A 16,955-nucleotide genomic window follows, 5' to 3' on the forward strand; every position below is an offset into this window, starting at 1 on the left:
TGCTGCCCTAAAACAAAAACTAATAAAAACTTCTATCACATAGAATACCTCGCATTTCTGTAGCCATCTCCAAAGCCTAAACTTTTTGTTGACTCTCATCTTGGCTTCTGTTTTCAGCATGTGAATAATGAGCTGGTTTTTATTTTGTATAGCCATATCAAGAGGTGTTTCTCCCTTAAAAAAAAAAAATTATATTTATATTTTTTGATATAGTAAGGTATTAAAACACTTTTTTACAGACAACACATTTATTCTAAGAGTAGCTATTATTGTTAATATTTATCTTGTGCCACATGAACAGCTACCAGTCATTAAATTTTCATCTTTAATCTTTAACTGAAGACATAATGAATTAGGGAAGAGAATACCAGGTCATACCTTAGCATTTCGGATGTCCAGGCTAGAACCAGCTTCCAAGAGCTTATCAACTGCACTGACATTTCCTGCTGCAACTGCCCAGTGAAGCGGAGTGTTCTGATGTGTTTTATCAACAGCACTGAGAGAGGGATTAAACTTTAAAAGAAATCCAGTTGGTTCTGGCCTGTCTCAAAACAGTAAAAATACCATAAGAAATCAGTAGGGATGAAGATGTGAGGAGAAAATGCCAACAGAGAAACTTTAAGCTGTTTATCAGTTCACAAGTAAGCATTCTGAAGAACTAGAATACTGGCAGTTACTGTATAAGTTGTCTTTTCCTCTTAACAAAAGGGAGTTATTTCTATTTATGTATAGGTATGTATATTCATGTGTGTGCATGCCAGAGGAAGCCAGAGGAGCATGTCTGATTCCCTGGAACTGCAGTTGCAGGCAGTTGTGAACCACTCGACAGTAGGCTCTAAGACAGAACTCTGGTCCTCTGGAAGAGCAGCAAGTGCTCTTAGGCACTGAGCCCTCTCCCCAGCCCAGATGTCTTTTACTTCAGAATTACATGATCATGCTTGGGGCAAATGCTAAACTTGATAACCTCACAATCTAAATCAAACATAGTTATGCTGCTGTAGCATGTGCAAACAGTAATAGCAAATGACTGGCTCTATCCTAGTTACTAGCAGGGAAGATCAAACAAACAAGAAAGACAGCTCTGCAATGCAGCCTGCCTTATCAACGATGTAATTTAGATAGCAATACAGGGGATAAGAAAAGGTCTCTTCATGTTCTTGTTCTATTTAGTGCTTAATACTTTTAAAAACTGTCAATTTATCCTTGGCTAATATTAAATGGTGTACAATTAAATACTACTTGTATGTCTTACTTAAGCAGATAAACTAAAAGCTACTTTTTCCTTCTCTTTCTATTGACTACTAGGTAAAACTGGTGTTAATACAGGCTGGATATTCTCTTCCCAAAATACTTGAGACCAAAAGTATCTTGTGTTTTCTTTTGGAGTGGAGTGGATATTTTTAGAATATCTGCTAGTCCTTAAGGATAAGCAGCAAATCTAGATTGAAATTTGTTTGCTTCATATACATCATATATATAGTCTGAAGTTGCATTTTTAATGATTCTTTGCATAATGTATGGTGTGGAATTTTCTATTTAATACATCATGTTGTCTAAAAAAATTCAGATTTTGAACATTTAGGATTTAGAATTTCAAAATTAGTAAAGCTCAACTTATACATACATTATGTTGTCTTTAAAAAAATTGGATTTTGAAATTTAGGACTTAGGATTCTAAGATTAGGAATACTCAACTTTTATTTCCTAAAATATTAGTACATTTAGAAAGTGCTAAGCTAATCTAGACAATGGTGGTGCATGCCTTTATGCCCAGCACTTGGAAGGCAGAGGCAGGTAGATCTCTGAGTTCAGTGCTAGCCTGGTCTAAAGAGTGAGTTCCAAGACAGCAAGGGCTACACAGAGAAACCCATCTCAAAACATACAAACAAACAAAAAAGAAAGTGATAATCTAGGAAATAATTCAATGAAATATTTTTCTTTTTTACCATCAATACTTTCCCTTCCTCCAAGAGATCTACTCAGTAAGAACAAGATCTGACTTTAATTACTCTATTAAGCTCTAACAAAATTTCTAGCAAAATTCTGCCTGGAGCCTCATCACTACATAAAATGAAAACCAGAAAAATGTTTCTACAACAAACCCAGCTCCAGCAAGGGGTCTATCAAGGAGATACAGACCTAGGGATCTGGTACAATGTTGGAAACACATTGATAAAGAAAAAACTGTAACATGCATGTGTGTATAAAGAATAATGGTAGCCGGACCACATAATGGGAATTAAGTACATGTGTTGATGAGCATGTATCTGATCACATCCTGTAATACACTAGTCACACACCAGTTCTATCAATGTCTTCACAGCAGTCAGCAATAGCAGGGAACCTCAAATTCACTGCTGTCAGAAAAGTGGGTTTATCATAGAGATTTGTGATTATGAGGACATTTCAATTTGTCATCTTTTCAGGTACAAAAGAAGAAATCAGTCAATTAGAAAGCATATGCTAAGGAATATCAACTCTGTAAACTTTCAAACTTTTCATCAAAGCTGCCAAGAGAAAAGAACATCCTTCAATGGTATCTTCTAAGTATAGCTACTCATGCCCATGTGTAAAATCTGGAGCATGTACCAGCATCTCACAGACCATGATACTGGAGATTATATTTACAGAAAACTCATAGGAGCCAAGAAGCAGAAGGGATCCAGTAACACTCACCCAATTACTTTGTAAGCTGATAGCATGAGAGGCGTCTGGCCATTGACATCTGTCATATTCACACTCTAGTAAAAAAGGAATCAATTAGCAAAACTGTGAACATAGTATAAAAAGTTGCATTTCTTAGTAAATAAATACTTCTTTAACACATTCAGCCCAATCACTGCTCTACAAAAATGGTTCAAATATCATTTAAATTAAAAAAAAAAAAAGTGCTTTGCTTTTACAGGGTAAAAATCCAGACTGCTACAAAATACTTTAAAGGGAGAATCTGAATATATGATGCGAAAGGACAATCACCATTGAAAATGGCACAGAGATCTTGGAGTCATCTGATTTAAACCTTGGCACATGGATTCATGCTAACATTCATCCAATAATAGTGAATTACCTATCTTCAGAGTCTTTTTTTTTTTTTTTTTGCATTTGCTTCAAACAGTTAAATAAGAAAAATTCAAAACTCTTTATATTTCTGGAAAAGAAGGAAATCATATCCAGATAAAGATACAGTCCTTTCACAAAACAGGTCAGTGGCTGTCATCAACTCAAAGAGTTTAAAGTACTAAGGGTTCTTAAGGCCCCCGGAGAAACAGAACTTAGGAAGAAGCACAGAGGTCTCCTTCCTCATACATCTTTCCAAAACGAAGCCCAGGAGGTTATAATTATTCTACTTCACTGGGCTATCTAAGAGAAAGTGCTTATAGAGGGAGAATAACCAATCCAACGGTATTTGTGCAAACACGTTTCCACCCCCATTTCAGACAAGACTGCTAACACATAAAACACCTTGCTGTCAGAGAGCACACTCCAGCAAGCACAGCTAACAGCGAAACTCCCACCGCTGACGGCTTATAATTTAATATGTGCTCTGAAGGACGTCATTTTCATGGAATTACTCAGAGAACAATAAATAAGATGCACACATTCAAATTGGCCTTCCATTTGAGCCCAAATAATGAAAGTAAACGATGGGTTCATAATGATCTGACTACCATTTCGACACTTGAGCAGAAGAAAAATACAGGCTTTGAGGTCAGGTTTCTGAAAAACCATGAAAATTACCAGTCTCGTCAGAAAAACTATTACAGGCTTACAAGTTTCAGAAACATTAAATGATGCTGAGCTAAAATAACCTGTCTTTCTCCCTCTAATGAAGAAAAAAAACCCCAAAAAACCAACCAGTGCTGAATAGCTAGGTTGGCTTATTAAGATTAATTCTAAGTATCTGGATATCCATTAACTTCCAGTTTAAAAGTCAGGGTAGACTAGGGCCAATAACCTTCCCAATATGTTCAGATCATACTATCTGGAATATAAGGCACCTTTCACAACATACCTGTCCCTTTGAGATGAGATATGCTATAATAGGCATGTGCTGAAACAGGACTGCCAGATGAATGCTGCTGAAGCCTTCTCCATCAATCAGTGTGGGGTCTGCACCATGCTGGAGTAATAATATGACCATAGGCAAATGCCCTTGTCTGTAAACAGAAAAAATTTAAATGTACTGCATTCTGTGGAAGCAGAATACATGCAGAAAAACAAAAAGTATCCAAGAAGAAACTACATCTTTAAGACACGAGGGATTCTGGCTGGATGAAAGAATGTTTTCTAATGGGAAGATGTTTTAAATACTGGCAGTTGTACAAGTGTCTTCTACTCTTAAAAAAAACAAGGGAGTTATTTTTATTTATGTATAGGTGTGTATATACATGTGTATGCATGCCAGAGGAAGCCAGAGGAGCATGTCTGATTCCCTGGAGCTGGAGTTGCAGGCAGTTGTGAACCACTCTACAGCGGGCTCTAAGACAGAACTCTTAGGCACTGAGCCATCTCTCCAGGCCCCAATGTCTTTCACTTAAATACTCCAAATTCAGAATTACATGATCATGCTTGGGGCAAATGCTAAACTTGATAACCTCACAATCTAAATCAAATGTTATGCTGCTATAGCATGTGCAAACAGTAATAGCAAATGACTAATGCCAACAATGGAAACTTTAAAACCCTGCTGTTTTAAAAACTAAAATACAATCATCAGCTAAAAATATGATAGTATAATAGTAAGACTATGGGCACATTGTGAAAATGTTAAGAACCATATATATTTATAAACCATATCAAAAGCCATATACATATAAAGAACCGTGTGTGTGTGTGTGTGTGTGTGTGTGTGTGTGTGTGTGTGTGTGTATCCAAACATAATTCATTTTCATGTAAGCTAACAACATCAGTAGCTTGAAGGAGAAGAGTAATTCCTAGGTTACTCAAAACTCTTGCCTGTGGAGAAAAGATTCAGTGCTCTGCTTTGCAGTAACAACTAACTGTTCCCTTTAGTTACAACCCCACCAACCAGAAAGGGTTAAGCAGCCAGATTTATTCCCTCAGCTTCATAGGATCAGTGTATCACACAGCAAACAGGGAGGCTAGATATCATAAGGGCCATGGTAAGCTGGCCTACTCAAGATCATCCTGCATCAACTTCAAAGGAATTTACCCATTTGATCTTAAATATACTTTAATGTTGTGAGGAAATCAATCTCTTTTTTTTTTTTTTTTTTTTTGAGACAAGGTTTGTGTGTAGACTTGGTTGATCAGGAACTTACTCTATAGTCCAGGCTGGCCTTGAACTCAAGAGATCCATCTGCTTCTGCCTCCTGAGTGCTAGATTAAAGGCCTATACCACTATTGCCTTGTGAAATCAATCTTAAAACAACACAACACTAAGTTTCCAAATGTGTACCTAAGGCTGGAAATTGAGTTTACAGTTGAACTACTGCTTTCATTCATACAACCCAAATAGAAGAGATGTTCATTCCAGTTTCAAACCAGAAATTCCAATACATTTGAGTCTGTTAAACATACTGGAGTACAGGATCAAACACTAAACACCTCTTCTGGAAACACTAAAGCAACACTTCATTTTGAAAAGAGGGGACAAAATAAAAGAAACCCATTCCCCTGCCTGCAGCTGAGGTTATAATCTGCTGCCATAAGCTACATAGCCTAACTTCAGCTTGGAAAACACCTTACCGGATGGCCCAGTGAAGAGGAGTTGAATTTAAATCACCACCCAACTGATCTATCACAGCACCTTTGGAAATATAAAACCTGTTAAAAGCAATGAAAATAAGACATGAAACTTAAGATTCATACTGAGAAAGAAAAGTACCCCCCACCCCCACCAAGACAAGGTCTCATGTATCTTAGGCTGGTCTCAAACTTGCTGTGTGGCTAAAGATGACCTGAACTAACTTCTGATTTTCCTGTCTCCACTTCCTGAGTGCTGGGATTACAGGTGTGCACCATGATATCCAGTTTTTATGTGGCACTGGGATCCAACCCAGGGCTCTGTGTCTGCTAGGCAAGTACTCTACCAACCCAGTCCAACTTTTTCTTAGCACTAAATTATAAAACAGAAATTAGAGTAACTCTCCTGAAGGACCCAAATCTACAGAAGTCCCAAAACTATGTAAGACAACAGCAGACAAATCTCCGGTGAAACACTTAATAGTATATATATATATATATATATATATATATATATATATATATATATATATATATATATAAAATTATTTCTGCTATAATTAGCATTCCATTATCACCCACAAACCCAACACATGGTAACTTCTCTGAACAGCCTAATGACTATAACACTCTTAAACAGCTTCAAAAGTGGAAAGAGAAAGGTGAGATCATACTATTTTTAGCAGTTCAAAATTAGAAGTAGCAATGTGGGAATGAATTCTTAAAGTAGCAAAAAATGAATTTAAAATTATTTTAGACAAGTTAGAAATAATGAATGTTTTATTTTAAGAACATAGGGTACGAGGTACTGTATACTGTGAACCTATAATATAATGAAAACAATTTCCATCTTTAGTTTAGAGAAGTTTATTTCCTTACTTAAAAGATTATCTAAAGAATATACCATGAGTTTGTCTGTCGGTATGATGTGAAGTTTTAAACTAGTAAATTTAGTTTTTTAAGCCTCAAGGATTTTATATATATGGCCCTCTGACAGGAGCCATATACACCCAAATACTCACTACCCACTAGCATTTTACAGACTGAAGTAGAAACTGTGATACCAAACAATGGGTAGGCAGTAGGGCTTTCTTTGTGAAGAACTATATAAACCATTACACACTCACTTCTAACTGTATTCCACATTTAACTTTTTCAAAGTCTAATTCTCTACTCCTCCTGCTGTTATAACACAAAATATTTCAATGTTTCTTCTAGAATTAGATGCAACTTCTATCTTGAGAATGTTTGTATGTTATTCCTTTCTTTTCAAAACACATCTCCTTTCACTTACTAGCCTTTATCTTTATGATGGGTCCCCTTTATGACTGGTCTTCTTTAACTCTATAGTAACAGATGTGTGGCAAATTCCAGGTATTCATTTACAATAGAAGACTACAGGTGGCCCAACTCATACAAAAAACAAAATAAAAATAAGTTTTAGAACCACAAAGACCAATTCATTCTCTCTCTCCTCTCTCTCTCACACACACACAGACACACACACCATCTTACTTTACAAGCTCTAGTCTGTTGTTAATGGCAGCCCAGTGAAGAAGAGACACATTTTCTCTGTCTGGTTGTCTGACATCATATCCTGCTTCTACTAACTCTTTACATCGTTCAAAAATTCCGTATCTTAAGTAAGAAAAAGAAAAGCATAGTAAATATCAATGCAATAACTGTATATGTAAAAAGAAAAAGAAAAGCATAGTTAATATCATTGCAATAACTGTATATGTAAAAATTTCTCCCTTTCACCATGACTTTTTTTTAAAATCCAAACAACTTTTTAATCAACATGGAAATACAAAAAGCAGTTGTCCCTCAGTATCCTTGGAGGGATCCCTGCAGATGCCAAAAACATCTGTGCATGTTTAAGCCCCTTACATAAAATGCTGTCATATATAATAATTACTCATATTTTCCCACATACTTTAAGTCAATTATAGGTTACTTACACAATATAGATGCCATGTAAACAGCTTTCATACCATATTGTATGGGCAACCAAAAAAAAGTTTTACAATTCTATGAATGTGCAGTACGGGTGCCGGTACAGTATTTCTTGAAAACATTTTGAACCCAAGACTGGTTGAAACTGTGGTTGCTGAACTCTACACTGGAAAATTCTTAGATATGGTCTAACTCTGATTGGTGCACAAATAGTGTAAAGCCAAACAAAAAGTAAGCTTAGTGCATGAACTGATGAATTAATCCATATGAAGCCGAAGTAGACTTTCTTAAACTTTAGTGCTCACACCAGCCCTCCTTCAATAATTTTATTTGTCGAAGAACACAAGGTGTTGGTTCCTGACTACAATCTTATCTCTAAAGCAAAGCACACACCTATGCAACTACCTCATGATACAGGCAAAACCCTTAAAGCAAACTTGCAATGGGATAAATTCAACAAGAAATGGCCAGAATGTAACCTAGGTAAGGAGGGAATGATGAATCCTTCCTGGAGAAACTAAAACATGATACACATGCTGTATTTTAAAAAGGGAGGGCATTCTGGACAGGAGGAATAGCATGTACAAAAACTGAGATGTGAAATACTATATAGATGTTCAAAGAAACAAAACAACTTAGCAATGCTGAGCACAAACAATACAGTAGAGAGGGAAGGGCAGGAGGCAAGACCACACAAAGTACAAGAGACTGTGAATGTCTCATCTACAGTTCAGTGGGAACCCAAGAAGGTAACTTGAAAAGAAAAGTGCTGAGAATTTGAATTTTAAGAAAGATCACCATTAGTGGCAATATGGAAGCTATCCAGACCAGCATAAGAACAGAGTTCAGAGAATAACACAGGGGTGATGACAGAGAATACAGGTGATGAGAACCTAAAGTGTGAGGCAGACAACAGGAATGGAAAAGGTGAATCTAGGAGATATTGAATCTATTGAGGTTATTTCTTCAAATACTTTCATAAATTTAAAAAACATTGCTTAGCAACATTCCCCCCCCCCCCCCCTCTTTCTCTATTTTGGTTTCTCAAGACAGGGTTTCTCTGTGTAGCTCTGGCTGTCCTGGAACTTGCTCTGCAGACCAGGCTGGCCTCGAACTTAGAGATCTGCCTACCTCTGTCTCCAAGTGCTGGGATTAAAGGCGTGCGCCACTACCACCCACACAACATTTCAACAGAAACTAATCACAACATGTATTTTTAGCACTTTCTCTGAAACTCATTTCTATCTAGAAGAAGCTGAAAATGTCAACTGGCTCTCAGAGGTCACAAATCAAATCAACTGGGGAACGATCTCACTTTTCCACACTGTTAAATGAAAATGTTTCTGCTTGATAAAAATGTGCACATGTCTTTGTAGCATTTAAAGAGAGGAGGCACATGTATGACAACGCTAAGTGAAAACCACATGTGGAAGCTTCTGATAATGGCACAGTACCATAGTTGTACACTCCATCTTTTAAAGGTCACCTTGGTTATTTTTACTAGAAAACAACACTCCTTTTATTTGAGAAACATTAAGAGAACACATTCTTGGTAGTTTAGAATGTCTGTCTCTCTGCTCATTTCTCCTTCCCAAATAACTAACTAAAGATACCTCCACAATCATTTGAGAAGGTCCAAGACCTAATGGAACATCAGAGATGAGTTCTCACCGAGCTTCCCTGTGAATGCAGCTGATATCTAGTATTTGCCTCAGGAGAGCTGTCCAGGTATCAGAGATAGTCCAATGTCCCCATTCTGACTAAAACTTAAAAACACTCTTGTCTTCATAGCAACACAAACTACCAAATTATATTCACCCAATGTAGTGAACCTGGGGCCTTTAAACTTTATAAACATTGGTAATTAGGATACTCAGGTAATGGTTAATATATGAATAATAAATATAAACACTAGTCAGGCCAACCACAGAGTTAACAGAAATCATACCAAGATAGTCTGGTAATACTGTTTTTTTTCTTTTATGGTGATTAGATGAGTGTGACTTATATTAAATGAACATTATGTTTATATTCAATTACTAAAATAAAAATTACTACTTAATTCTGCCTGACAGACAATATATTTCAAAATGTGTTCAAATGCAAGAGGTGAGATGGCCACTGAAATGAACAGGCTCAAAAAGATGAAAACATTGGCAATAACTGACGATATAGATGTTCACATATTATCACTGTAAGCAGAAATATTTTAAATGCATTTCTATTTTTCAGCACAAGGAACAGACCTATTATTTGATTCAAGTGGTCAGAGAATATACTTCTAACTGTCCTCTGGTGTCAGCACACAAAAATGTAGGAAAAACATAATAATTAATGGTTAATATCTACAAACATGAGCTGGTATTCCCCATCCTACTCCAGTATTAGGTTACAGCATGCTTTAAATTCAAATTCAGAGTCTGGTTTTAGTCTTGCTCCAAATCATTCATTCATTCAATGAACAATTTTATCAGGTACCTAGTAAAATACAGAAACTATGCAAAAGCTCTGGTGCTGTAAAGATAAAGGAGATTTAATTTTGCTAAAAAGCTGCTCACAATCCAAAGGAAGTGCCTGATACATAAACAGCCTACATACTGCACTAAGTACTTTGATGCAGAAATGGCAAACATGCTTGGTGTTGGTAGTGAGCTGTTAGGATATAGTAAGGAAGTGCCCATAAAGTACCATCAACTGCCCATACGTTATTGGAACTGAAGAGGCTCTATGGATAAAATAGAACATCTAATAGACTCACTGTGTAGCTTTGACAATGTCACAGTTACTGGAATCCTCTATAAGAGGAATAATTTCTTTTGCCTTCGCAAGTTCTTTGTTTTCGTGTGCACAGATGCCGTGTCGACCAAATCCCGGAAGGTGGGAGCCATGGCTGTGGTTCCTGCACTGAAGAGTAAGAGCAATTGACAAAGCATGTAAAAGAATCAATGTCATAATTCAATTATATAGTGAAGCATTTGATACTATCAATAATACCTATGCTTTAATCTCTTACAGGACTATCTTAGAGAAGATTTTTATCTTTGATGCTTAATATTAGAAAAAAAACAAATTATAAATGCTATCACATTATAGGTTATCTGAGAGGGCACAAATGTGCCTTGGTAGTTGTAGTATAGGGTCATTGCTACTGACACTGTAGAAACATTATCAGGATCTTGTTCTCAGAGTTGTGGGGCACACCCTAAAAAACATTCTTTCACTTCCTAATGAATCAAGCTCTTGTATTTTCCTTTTCCCCTGAAAATGAAAAAATCCCATGGCAAGGAACATGGCAAAGGTGGTGGGATGTCTCCTATGACAACGTTAATAAGACTGTCTTAGCAGAGGCTCCTATTGGTTTTGCAAAAGCAGGCTGCTATGAAACAAAAGGGGCCGCAAGAAACCCAAGTGGCAAGGACTGAGAGTAGCTTCTAGAAGTGAAAGTGTCACTGGTGACAGACATCAAGAAACTGAAAATGATTATCAAGCATCCACACAGAGCTGACTTGCATTACTAACCACATGAGCTTCAGAAAGAACTCTAAGTTCCATAAGGGAACACAGCTTCACCATGACACCATCCTGCGAGACCCTGAGCAAAGGATCCAGCTAAACTGTATCTAGATCTCTAACAAGCAGAAATACTGAGCTAATAAACACTCTAAGCCATTATATGTTTTTGTCATTTGTCGCATAGCAACAGATAGCCAGTACAGAAGTGACTACAGAGTTCAGGTAAGGAGTCCCAATTAAATGGCTCCCATCCTCACAAACTCTTGGTGTCATCAGACTGACTGAGATGGCAGCACTTATGCATCTGAATACAAATTCTTTTCTTAGCTATTTATCAAGTAGGGCCTTCTACTTCTGTGCACAATGCAATAACCATGATTAGCTCTCAACACTGGCTGTCCTGTTGTTTTAAAGAAGACCTAGAAACCTGGACAAAATACCTGAAATAAACGATTTTAACCTATGAGCAATAGGAAAGTATGAATATGAGCTCCAAGAAATCAGAGTTTAAGAAAGTTTGTTTTGTAATGAGAGAGAGAGAGAGAGAGAGAGAGAGAGAGAGAGAGAGAGAGAATAAAAGTGTGTGGAGTTGGATGGGTAGAGAGGTGGAGAGAATCTGGGAGGAGCTGAGGAAAGGGAAGCCATGATCAGAGAACACTGTATGCTGAAAAAAATATTTTTTTAAGAAAATTTTTTTATTCATTTTACACACCAATCAAAGATCCCCCTCTTTCCTCCTCCCGCCCCCCTCAGTCTTCTTCCAACCTACCCCTCTGCTTCCCCCCACAAGAAGGCCAGGGCCTCCCATGGGGAGGCTCATCCAGTAGAGGCAAATCTAAGCTCTACCCCTGCCTCAAGGCTGCTCCAAAAAGCCTGCTCATGAACCAGGGATGGATTCTGATCCTACCACCAGGGGGGCCCCAAGCAGATCAACCTACACAACTGTCTCGCCATGCAGAGGGCCTAGACCAGTCCCATGCACGCTCCATAGTCATTGATCCAACTTGCATGACTTCCCACTAGTTTGGTTTGGTCATCTCTGCAGGTTTCCCCATCATGATCCTGATGCACTTGCTCATAGAATCCCTCTTCTCTCTCTTTGACTGGACTCCTGGAGCTCTGTCTGGTGTTTGGTTATGGATCTCTGCATCTGGGCTGGAGAGATGGCTCAGCCGTTAAAGGCTAGGCTCATAACCAAAAAATATTTTTTAATAAAAAAGGAAGGAAGGAAGGTTGGTGAACCTTACCATGAACTCCAAAATTTCAGAATTACCACTAGCCTCATGTGCTGAAAGCAGACCAAAACAAAATAGTAAACTTATTTAACACAATCAGATTGTTGGTGATTATTTTAGGTAACTTTGTAACAACATTGTGTTGCAATGTTAAAAGGCCTGCTACAGCCTCAGGGCCTCTCTATAAATCAGAAGCCAGAAATAATAGATGAAATAGGCTGGGATGGCTCAAATTGGGAGCAGATTTCAAGAAAGAAATAAGCTAAGCAGGGAAGTGTGTGGTGGTGGGATGGGTGGGGGGGAGCTGCTAAAGCTTAAAATTTGAGATAAAGTTTCTCAATGTTTCCTAAAAACAAAGACATATTATTTGCATGTATTCTAAATTTAAAAAGTAAAAAGGATATACTCTATACAGGTATGTACAGAGTGAATTCTACAATGCTAGAAAAAGGCTGTCTATGGAAAGCTGAATTTAAACATAAAAATACACAGAGGTACACAAACATTAAGCATAAAAAATGCACGTTACATGAAAATATGACAAAGCAAGTGCCAACAATATTTTGAGGAGTAAAGGAAAGTTCATATTATAGAGCTAACTAATTAAGAAGATATAACAACACTGAATGTGTATTGAATTCAAATGTTTAAATTCATGAAGTAAAAAGTGTTTTACTTCATGAAGTAAAAACTGACAGAACTAAAATTACAGCACTTCTTTCACTAACTGTAGTATGAGTGAACACAAAAATAACACAGGATAGAGAAAAAAAAACAAAACACAACAACAACCTGGGAATTGGAGACTTGAAAAGAACACTATCCAATCCATCTACGTGGTCAACTGTTAGCACAACAGATGTATAGCATACTTCACAAAGGTCTTAATCTGCATATCCCTGATGGTGAATGAGGCTGAACATTATTTCATTTGCTCACCTGTCTTCTGCATATCTTCAATGAAGTTTCTGTTCAAGTCTTTGCCAACTTCCCTTGTTTGCTATAGGGTCTCACTACATATAGTTCAGCCTCTAAACTTGTGGTGATCCTGCTTTAGCTTCCTAAGAACTAGGAAATCAGGTATATGCTAACATGTCTAGCTTTCATTTTCCATTTGTGTTATTTGCTTTCTTACTGTTTGTTAAGTTTTAAGAGTTCTTGACTCTAAACAATCTAGATATAGTACTAGAGATATGTGACTTGCAAATATTTTCCCTTGGGCTGTAGCTTTCCTTTCCTTAAAAGGAGCATTGATGGGATAAGTTTTAAATTTTGATGTCCAGTTTATCAACTTGCTACTTCACAGATAGAATTTTATTTTGTGTTCAGTTGCAGGAGCTACTCTTGACATGACAATTCTTCTGGCTACTGAAGAAAGTTCTAGCACCCATGCTGCCAGAAGATCCTTTTCTTGCTTCTTGAGTGAACTGGATTCACTTGAGTGAACTCTGTCTACACAGATGCCCTCTTTCAGGACTCAAGTTTACAACAGGGCAAATCAGAAGTGAAAAAGGTAAATTATCTGCTGGGCTGGTAAAGTATAATTTCTGATTGTCTTCAATCTGATTCTACCATTTACTTTTCTAGAGTCCTAAAGATGTTATATAGTCTGCCAGAATTCATAGCTATTCAGTTGGAGAGAGGGGTGTGTTTTCAATCCATTTTACCCATAACCATAACCATAATGCTCATTTGCATAGGTGTATTTGGCTTTATCTGCTAAAAAAAAAAAAAAAAAAAAAAACAACAGACACAGAGTCATACATAGCCAAAAACAACATGTACTTAGTTACAGTAAAATGAAATGAAAGTAAGAACCTTTTAGGATTCCTTGTATATCACAGTAATTATAATCTATTCAGCTGGATGAAAACTAAAGAGTTTTTGGCTCTAAGTGGTCTATGATTCCAATTTATTTGATTTTCTTTTGTCCATTTAGGACTCCAGTTCCCAAATGACTCAAGGTACCAGGATAAAATGTTTTGTACATGGGTTGTTGAGGAGAAAGAGAAAAGAAAAGAATAACAAGAAAGACATAATTAGCTGGATACTTCTCCACAGGGAAGAAAAAAGCCAAAATAGGAACATTATGTAAGAGGCACACAGGTACACCTGTGGCAATCTTTATAATATAGACTCCCAATTTTTCTTATTTTCAAGATCAAGAGGTGAAGGTCTATGTCATTTCCTTTTGACTTTAGGCTCTGTGAACTGCTTCACTAATAAAATATTACAGAAATGATGCTGTGCCAGTTTGCAAGTCTAAGCCTTAGAAACGGGCACCTTCCTCTTCCTGTCTCTTAAGACACACTTCTTTCAGAATCCAGTTACCATGCTGTGTAAAAGACCAGGTCACATGACACACAAAGGTATCTGTTCAAGAGTTAGACTCTCATTTTTGATGCCTGACACAAAGCAATGAATACATCTGATACAAATCACTGCCCTCATAGCACTTATTTCTGGAAGAGGGGAAAGAGAGCATCATCACTATCATGATGATGTTGCATGATATTAAATGCTGGGGAGAAATATGAAAGCAAGAAGGAGGTCAGGGAGTGTTGTTGCTAGTGATGATAATGGGAAAGGCTTGTGATTTTAAGTATAAGAGGATAGAAAATGCTACACCGAGGTGAGATTTGTCTGAAGACATTATAAAGATGGAGGAATAGGCCACATCAATGCCTAGGAGAAAGCATTCTAGGCAGAGCAAATACACATAAAGGCCCAGAGCCCAGTGTAGCTGGGAGTTTACTGAACAAACAAAACTGTAAAAGGTGAGGTCTTAAATGTAACTGAGAACCAGATTTGAGAGAAAAATGCTGGAAACACCTATTAGCACTAAGTATCAAATTCAGTAAAAGCGATGTTTTTGTCTGTTTTGTTCATGAAGAATAGAGCCTAACTTCTAGAGAACATTCAAAGCACATTTACTAGCTGAATGAATGGAATCTTGGCAGTGACACTGAGCTACTCGTACTGCTGTGACTCCACTTTCTTGAGTCTCAGTTCTCACTTTTAAAATTAGAAATAATTACTCTTTCCTAGCTCACAAGTGAGTAGTGAGGACCAAGAACGGGGGATAGCTACAAAGTGTAAGCTCTTCACAATATAACTGAAGAAAGTAACAATAGCAATTGTTATTAATCTGTCTTGCCCCACCAACTTCAACCTCTAAAATCATCCTCTCCCTTCTGATGTCATAGAACTTGGGCAGGGTAATTTTCCCTTCAGCATGGAGGGGTAAACTGTAAGCCCTTGCAGGCTTTTATTAATGAGTGACAGTAATTAAGAAATGATGGCTACTCTTACCAACGTTTGAGTCTGAGAAAAATAATGAAACACAGTTTCAGGTAGCGTCTATACCCTTTTGTAAAATCCAGTCCCCTTGCACATCATTTTTTTTTTCCTTTAAAATGCAAGAGCTCCCAATAAAAACACCTCAGCATGTTATTTTCCACTTAAACCTACACCAAACTGGTTGAAGAAGAAAAAAGAGAGATGTGAAGAACACTGTCGGGATTAGAAAAAAAAAAAAAGGTGAAGGAGTCCAAGCAGTATGATCACCACAAACTGCTTGGAAAATCTACTTCTAGCTCACTGGAAACCTGAAGAGACTGCTTCAGTTTGTTCACCTGTAAGTGGGAATTTCTTTTCCTTTAAGTATGCTGGGATAAAAAGATGCACACAAAGATATGTGGTACATGTTAAATATTTGCTAGGATTGAACAAGCCTGGAAATAGTGAGCATCCACTGAATGCCAGTTATTAGTCTTTAGAGGTCACAATCAAAAGGGACAAATTCTTAGTTCTCTTCCGCTGTGGCCTCTGGGACTAACCTAGCTTTGGGTAACAGGCGCCCTCCTCAAGTAGAGTCCTTTGGGATTTTGCAGACAGCACCCAGGAGCTCCCTTCCTCCTGCCTCCACAGCCTCAAGGCTTTCAAGGAGTAGGAAGGATGTGGGTGGGAACAAGAGCTAAGACGGCACAGGGTGGAGGGAGAGAAGGCGGCAGCCGAGGCGCTAGGGCTGAAAATGACTCCATAGAATCTCTCGGACTCCAGGCCAAGGTGTAGGGCTGGCTGGGCCACCTGAGGTGTGTCACCTGACACCCTCCAGGTCCCAGCCTAGCCAGGGGCCGGTGCGTGACGCCCTGCAGCCCAATGGAAGCGGCAGGCGAGCCCGGCCCGGCTTCGCGGCCACAGCGGAGGACTAGCAGCATCTTTCTCAGTGTGGCCAAGGCCCAGGCCCCGCCGCCCTCGCGGAGCCGCCTCACCTGGCCACCGCTCGGGTCCCCACCGCCGTCCCCGCCCCGCCCTGCCCTGCCGCGCTCACCTGCGAGCCCAGCCCCGGGCCCTCCATCACGCCCGGCGCCAACCCCGCAGCGGCTCCTGCGCAGAGTGGCGGCCGCGGCTCGCGGGCCCGCACGCCTTAGCCGCCTCTCGCTCACTTCCGGCTCGCGCCCCGCCCCCGTAGCTGCGCGCGGCTCCGCGCTGCCAATCAGCCACGCCGAGCCAATCCCCGCCTTCTCTCGTACGGAGGCGGGG

The 16,955-nt window shown here is 38.6% G+C and overlaps 1 protein-coding gene across 2 annotated transcripts in view; it reads right to left on the bottom strand.

Moving 5' to 3' along the window:
- The window catches only part of Zdhhc13 (zDHHC palmitoyltransferase 13), a 45,688-nt gene extending 28,802 nt beyond the window's left edge, over nucleotides 1–16,886 (bottom strand). Inside the window, exons 1-8 of one of the 2 annotated variants that reach the window (XM_076543427.1) lie at nucleotides 16,744–16,886; nucleotides 10,421–10,561; nucleotides 7,222–7,344; nucleotides 5,710–5,787; nucleotides 4,013–4,157; nucleotides 2,677–2,741; nucleotides 379–541; nucleotides 49–174 (exon numbers count right to left, since the gene is read on the bottom strand). In XM_076543427.1, coding sequence (XP_076399542.1) covers nucleotides 49–174; nucleotides 379–541; nucleotides 2,677–2,741; nucleotides 4,013–4,141 — 483 coding nt within the window. In that variant the 5' untranslated portion in view covers nucleotides 4,142–4,157; nucleotides 5,710–5,787; nucleotides 7,222–7,344; nucleotides 10,421–10,561; nucleotides 16,744–16,886. Of the gene's footprint in view, nucleotides 1–48; nucleotides 175–378; nucleotides 542–2,676; nucleotides 2,742–4,012; nucleotides 4,158–5,709; nucleotides 5,788–7,221; nucleotides 7,345–10,420; nucleotides 10,567–16,743 lie in introns of both variants that reach the window. The other variant, XM_042277141.2, reaches the window with a different exon arrangement.
- Nucleotides 16,887–16,955: the final 69 nt, after the last annotated feature.

Source organism: Peromyscus maniculatus, chromosome 1, assembly GCF_049852395.1.
Source record: "Peromyscus maniculatus bairdii isolate BWxNUB_F1_BW_parent chromosome 1, HU_Pman_BW_mat_3.1, whole genome shotgun sequence".
NCBI classification, from domain to species: Eukaryota; Metazoa; Chordata; class Mammalia; order Rodentia; family Cricetidae; genus Peromyscus; species Peromyscus maniculatus.